This window comes from Nyctereutes procyonoides, unplaced genomic scaffold (genome assembly GCF_905146905.1).
Source record: "Nyctereutes procyonoides isolate TBG_1078 unplaced genomic scaffold, NYPRO_anot_genome, whole genome shotgun sequence".
NCBI lineage: Eukaryota > Metazoa > Chordata > Mammalia > Carnivora > Canidae > Nyctereutes > Nyctereutes procyonoides.
This window is the reverse complement of record NW_026575047.1, coordinates 52,275,684-52,282,814: the sequence shown is the minus strand read 5'-3', so window position 1 is coordinate 52,282,814 and position 7,131 is coordinate 52,275,684. Positions and strand designations below refer to the sequence as shown.

Below are 7,131 nucleotides of genomic sequence, written 5' to 3'. Positions count from 1 at the left end.
GGGCTCCTGTTGCAATGGCGAGCTGAGCCGGAGGATGTGCAGCTGCTGCGGCTGCGGCGCCGGCCACGAAGAGGACGGGGGCGGGCGCAGCGCGAGCCGAGCCGAGCCGGCCGAGACACGCGGGCGGGGCGGGACGCGGGTGCGGGCTCCGTGGCCTCAGCCGTCGCTGTCGCCGTCGCGCTGGCCCCGCGCCCCCGCGCGCGAGCGGGAAGAGCCGCCGCCGCCGCCGCCGCCGCCGCCGCCGCCGCCGCGTCGCGCTCGAGCCGCTGCCGGCGCGCGCCGGGCATGGTCCCGTCTTAAAGGCGCAGGCCGCGGCGGTGGGGGCGGGCGTGCGGAACAAAGCGGCGGCGCGGGGCCTACGGGCGGCTCGGGGGCCGCAATGGGCGCGGCGGGCCCGCGGCGGCCGCGGCGCTGCCCGGGCCGAGCCTCGCGGCGCTAGGGCGGGCTGGCCTCCGCGGGCGGGGGCGGCTGGCTGAGGGCGCGCGGAGCCTGCGGCGGCGGCGGCGGCGGCGGCCGGCGGCGGGCGGAGCGGCACGGGCATGGCCGCGCGCGGCCGGCGCGCCTGGCTCAGCGTGCTGCTCGGGCTCGTGCTGGGCTTCGTGCTGGCCTCGCGGCTCGTCCTGCCCCGCGCCTCCGAGCTGAAGCGAGCGGGCCCGCGGCGCCGCGCCAGCCCCGAGGGCTGCCGGCCGGGGCAGGCTGCGGCGGCTTCGCAGGCCGGCGGGGCGCGCGGCGATGCGCGCGGGGCGCAGCTCTGGCCGCACGGCCCGGCCTCGGATGGGGGCCCGCGCGACAAGAACTTTCTCTTCGTGGGAGTCATGACCGCCCAGAAATACCTGCAGACCCGCGCCGTGGCCGCCTACAGGTGAGTCCCTGCTGCCGGGGCGCAGACTCCCGTGTCCAGCATCCCAGCGGGCGGCCCTACCGGGACTCCCGTGGCTTGAGCCGTTGCCCGTTTTCCAGACCTGAAGCTCCAGGGCTCCTGGGGGATCGGGGTGCCCTTGGGCTACGGATGTCGGACCCTGGAAGCAAAGGTCAGAGACAGAGGGTGAATGCAGTGCTCAAGACCGTGGCCTTTGGGATCAGGTGGACCAGCTTGGCCTCCGTGGGTGTGGTCCTCAGCCTGACTGCGTAGGGCACTTGAGCTTTCCACGTCCAAGCCCTCTTCTTTGTTAAATGGGTCTGACCGAACATCTATCTCCCTCGTAAGGTGGATGGGAAAATTCTTAGCTAAAATACCTGTGATAGTAGTGGCAGTGATGGTTATCGTTTGATCCTCTGAAATACGCACCTTTGCTGTTGCAGAGCCGAGTTAAGTTGATCTGGTCAGAGCCCTTCCGTAGCGTACTTGTAGAGTTCACTGGTGGAAGCCCTCTTGTGCATGAAAGAGGCTGCCCGCTGTTCACTCGACCCCACCGGTCTGGGGAGTTAATGGAAAGAGAACCTCGGGGCAAGTATTTCCTGGCCCGTGGTACATTCAGGGTTAACTAGCTCAGTTTAGGGATGTGTGTGTGTGTGTTATCCAGTATCTGGGTCCTAATTGGCCATATGAGTCATAAAAGTGGTTGGAATCATGTTCAGGATTAACTAAGGGATTAAAGTAACCTTTAGAAGGGATCTTTAGAATGATTTTGGAATGGCAGATTTGTATGGAGTGAATTTGAGGTAGAAGTGTGGATTCGATAAAGGGATTTAATGGAGCCATATACACATGGAATCCAGAAACGCTTACCGTGTGGATAAGATTTGAGATTCATCCAGCAACAGAGCAAACCAATGCAGGGAGGTCCTCCGTTAAGGAACTTTTAAGAGCAGTCCCATGAGCAAGGCCAAGCTGGTTGCTGTTGGTTCTTAATTTATAACCAATACCTTTGAAACTTCGGCTTTTATGTTTAGTCCTGGTCTGAATGTTCAGGCATTAGATAGGAGGGAAAAACACGTATGAATCCTTGTTCCTCTAAGGGAAGAAGTACAGGATTGAGAAACAAGATGAAAGAGCCACAGAGAATGTGAGCGCTTTCAGTTCATTGATCCCGTATCCACACGTTTCCATGAGGATCTTTTTTATTAAGTCCAGAGCCCAGGTTCTGCCAGGAAGGATCCTGAGTGCCTGAAAAGCTTAGAATGTAGCCACTTAGTATACATTTAGGCTGTAGTAGTGATTCAGGAATCCCCAGCTGAAGATTTTCTCCCAGATCTCTCATGAATTACCTGGAATTTTATGCAGATTGTGCTTTTTCCAAGAGAAATGGCCACATATGAAATTGAGGATGAGCTGTGTAAATTGTTTTCAGAATGGTTTTGAAACTAAGTCCACATGACTGCCACTGGGTGACAAGCCCCGTGAAATCACAACTTTGGAGACAATTACCAAAGTATTTTGTTCAAATACTAGATTGCTCACCAAACAGATATATTTTCATGGATTCAGAATCAGTCTATACTAACCAGTAGGGGTCCTGGGACACCAGCTGCAATCAGAAAATGTAATGCAAACTGGACCTACTCTTTTACGCTTGGAGATGATCTTTTTCCTAAGCCCATGCTTGACACTCTTACTTTTGGTCTCTTTTTCCAAATCTCCTGCCTCATCTGTCTTGGATGTAAGGGTTTTATCTCATTGTTTATTTTCTTTTAGACACTTCATGGAAGGTAGAAACGCAGTTTGCCCTCTGGCCTCAGTTCTTCTCTGTGACAACTCTGCCTTTCTGATAAAGGGAAAACCCTTACGTGGAAACCGTGTATTCCATTCAGGGATTCTGTCAGCTTTCCTAGAGCTCTTTTCCTTTTATTTCTTTGACCTTTTAAAAAAAATATTTATTTTGTGCTAGAGAGAGAGAGAACACACATCAGCGAGCATGGTGGGGGGGGGGCGGGTAGGGCAGAGGAAGAAGCAGACTCCCCGCTGAGCAGGGAGCCCGATATGGACTTGATCCCAGGACCCTGGGATCATGGTCCAAGCAGAAGGTAGATGCCTAACCGACTGAGCTACCCAGGTGCCTTTTATCTCCTTGATCTTAAGAAGTCCCATTGCTTGAAGTTGGGGATGAACTTCCGTTTTCCATTAAGTGGACTTAGTTTGTTCCATGAGCCTCTGTTTAGACCAGTTGCAGGAGATGATACAGGACGGTTTTAGTCTTGAGGAACTTTAGGGGAAGGCCTGAACTGGGATGGAGGTTACAGTGTGTAACTTATGATTATGGCCCTGCTGTGCTTTGCAGTCCCAGCTGAAACTCCACACTCAGCTCTTAAAATGGAAATTGCATGCCGTTTGGCCTATGAGTCGACTTGAATCTTACAGTGCTAGGTAGAACTCTATCTAGTTGGGCACTGGGTGTGCTCAGTTTTACTTCTCCTCTAAAAGACAAAAATTCATTCTTTACCTTAAGAAAAACTTTTTTTTTTTTTTTAGTTGTTGTTTAAATGAAATTACTATTTGGCTTATGGGCTTAAGGAGATGCTAGCATTCCCCCCCCCCCTTTTTTAATTTGGAGTTCAATTTGCCAACATATAGCATAACACCCAGTGCTCATCCCGTCAGTTGCCCCCCTCAGTGCCCGTCACCCAGTCACCCCCACCCCCCCCACCTCTCCTTCCACTACGCCTTGTTCATTTCCCAGAGTTAAGCGTCTCTCATGTTCTGTCACCCTCACTGATATTTCCCACTCACTTTCTCTCCTTTCCCTTATAATCACTTTCACTACTTCTTAAATTCCTCGTATGAGTGAAACCGTATGATGATTGTCCTCTGACTGACTGAGTTTACTCGGCATAATACCCTCCAGTTCCATCCACGTCGAAGCACATGGTGGGTATTCGTCGTGTCTAATGGCTGAGTAATATTCCATTGTATACAAATACCACATCTTTATCCATTCATCTGTCAATGGACACCGAGGCTCCTTCCACAGTTTGGAGATGCCAGCATTTTTAATAAGATGGCAGTACGGTGTACTTTTATGCTAAGATACTGAAATGTCAGAATTTAGGTCTGGGGACCAGGAATTGTCTGAGGTCTAGAAAGGAGCTAAAAAAGCCTTTGGGAAATGCAGTGAGATATGCCTGTCTGCACTAAAGTTAGTGCACTTTAATGATGGAACAGCCCCATTACAGATTTTTACTTTTCAGCCTGCCAAATGCATGAAGTGGGGGGAGAGGGGCCACCAAGGAATGTTAGCAGTGCAGCAACAGCTGATAGCATGCAGGAAACAGATTTTAAGAAGCAGGCAAAATAAATCTCCAAGTGTAGCTGATAAGAGACCGACCAGGGCTAACTTCTTCCATGGGCCCCAAGCGACACCATAGCTGTTAGGTTCATAGGAGTGATCTTGGTTCATAAAAATACTCAGTTAAGATTCATCCTTTTTTTCAGCCAGTACATACATGGTTCCTGTGGGTCCAGACTCTGAGTGTGGAGGACTCAGAGTGAAGATGCTTGTTCTCATGGCTCTTCTCTTCTAGTGAGAGGCAAGGCACTGAAAAGAGTTAATGATGGGTACTATGGAGAAAATAAAACAGGGTAAGGAAAGGGTGGGGTGGTATTCTAGAGAACTTGGTATTTAGGCTGCAATGGGTTGGTGAGGAATTGGTTGGGTGAATATCATTGATGAGCAAGGGAGCAGAGGGAAGAGCTGGTAAGTTACAAGCAGAAACCAACTTGGAAGGGAATAAAAGAAGGCCAGTAAAAGAAACTGGACGAGGCCCGATAACATCTGGTCTTGTGGAATTTTATTCTAGGTGAATTAGAAAGCCTTTGGAGAGTTTAGACTGGAAAGGGAGGTGATGGCATTATGTCCTAAAAGTTGATTCTGCCCATCGTGTGGAGAATGGATGGTAGGAAGCAAGATTTTAGGAGGTGGTCTGGGCAGTGGGGACTGGTGCGGTAGCAGTGGTCATGGAGAGAAGTGGAGAGTTCTGGGGTAGGTGCTGCAGCTGAGGTATGCAGGTGAGTGGTAAGGCAAAGGAAAGTCAATAGTGCCTTCTAGGATCTTGCCTGGAAAGACAAGTGTTAGTGGTTGTATTCTTTATTGAGATATGGGGAAGGATGTGAGTCAACAGGTCTGGTTTTGTACAGGGAAAGTTTGAAGGTGGTGTTTAGACACACAGGTGGCTGTATCATTTAGCTTCATAAATGTAATGAACGTACAAAGAAATTGAGAAAAGATTTACATCTGAGGTGGTTACAGTGCTGGAGCTCTGATGCTGTCTTAAACTAAATTGCCTGAGGGTTCTGGGTACCTGGGGTTCTACAAATATATAAAGAAATTTGTTCTGACTCCTCTACAGAGTATTTGTATTCTTGGTAATTTCACTTCAAAATGGTCCCTTGAGTCCTCTAAAGGGACTTATTATGCCAGTTAGTAACAGGTCATCAGAACCCCTGTGTTCCTTGTGTCTTTTGTTACTAGCTACAGTTTGTATTATTTCCTTATTTTTTTCTTTGTTTTTAGTTTGATATATAGAAGTTCCTGTAGTTCAGTCTTTTCTGATTTTAGGGTTGCCCCTGCCCCCTTATCCCACGCTCAGAAAGTTACTGCCCTGGAGAGATTTTGAAAAGCATCTTTTAAAAAATTTTTAATCTAATTCTAGAAGGGGTAGAAATCATCTCAATCTCATCCCCCCCCCCCAAATAGTACATTGTCTTAGCACCATCTGTTGAATAAGCTCCCATTTCCCTACCAATATGAAATGCCATCTTCATTATACTCAAAATTCCTGGGTATGTTTTTGGACTTCTTACTCTGTTCCACTGATCTTTTTCTCTGTTCTTGTGCCAGTACCACCCATTGAAATTATTGGAAGTTGAATAATTTTTTAATATCCGGTAGACAGATTCCTCTGTGTTCCTCTTCTGTTTCAAACATTTCTTGGCTACACTTACCTGTTCATGCTGGGAGCATTTTGATATCGATTGGATTTTCTTTTTAATTAATAGTTTGACAAAAACAAAAAACAAAACAAAAAACCATACATACTTGGCTTTTTAATCCTTTCTTATGCCCAGGATGCTCAGCTAATCCAACACTTTCTTTTTGCCTTGTTTCTTACCTCCCCTGGGCTGAAGATGGGGAACCGTTTTTGTTCTTTCTTTACTTTCTCAGAAGAAAGAGCTGGATGGTTTCCCTTCTTTGCCCCAGGAGTGATAAAGGGCACCATTAAAGATTAGCATCAGTCTGTAGGGAACTGTGGGAAGAAAGTTTCAGAAACACTAGCTGTAGATAGAGGAATCTTGTTGCAAGATGTTGTTGTAGCAGCTAATGGCCTCTTCCGAAAGCTTTCAGTGAAGGCACACTGCTCTTTTACCAGCCTTAATGAGCAAATCTCAGGGTTCCTTTCCTTATTCTTGAACTCAGTAAACCATACTTATCTTGAAACTGTTTAGAGCAGTACTTTCTTTCTCAATAGAATTCAGTTTGGCAAAAACTTACTGACTGCCTTCTATAATCTGGATAATTGACCTGTAAATTAACTTTTTGGAGCACAACCCGTTTCATGTTCTGAATTCCCTGTATAAGATGACTGGTGGAGTATGCAGTCCTCAATATGAGTTTAGTTTTCTGTGTCATGGTTCCGGATATTGATGCCCTCAAATAGTTAGAATATTCCAAGGATAGCTGTGGTTGTCAGCAGAAGTTTATACACAGTTTTGTTTTTCATCACATGGCTAGTTTCACTTCCCTTGTCTATTCATTAGGCTGCTCTCTGTTGAAAACGGATTAATCTATCCTTGCAGGATTTGTCATCTAGGGAGGAAAAGAAATGGTAATACTGGTGATGAGGGCTCACAGGGTGCCTAGACTAACTGCTCTGGGACACAGGAAAAGGAGGCCTGCACTCATTCATGAAGAGGATCGGGAAAGGCCTCACCCACACCCCTGCCCCCTTTCCCTCACTTAGTCTCAAAGGATAAATAGGAATTTTGAGGCAGAGACAACACATTCGTAGAAACATGGGAAGTAGTGAAGGAACAATGGGATTGTGCATTTTGAGTCTGAGATCTGAAATCTAGCATTTCCTCTGGAATTTTTCAAAGGGATTTAAAGATGTGCTCAAAGATGTAGGTACAAAGTGGAAGTTCCAAGTAGGTTATCTTTCATGTCCTGCTTTAGGAACTGTGGACCATAATTGATTTCA

The 7,131-nt window shown here is 48.1% G+C and overlaps 1 protein-coding gene across 1 annotated transcript in view; it reads left to right on the top strand.

Moving 5' to 3' along the window:
• Positions 1-539: 539 nt before the first annotated feature.
• Positions 540-7,131, top strand: part of CHSY1 (chondroitin sulfate synthase 1) — a 72,199-nt gene continuing 65,607 nt past the window's right edge. The window contains exon 1 of the mRNA XM_055326807.1: positions 540-862. Coding sequence (XP_055182782.1) covers positions 540-862 — 323 coding nt within the window. The remainder of the gene's footprint in view (positions 863-7,131) is intronic.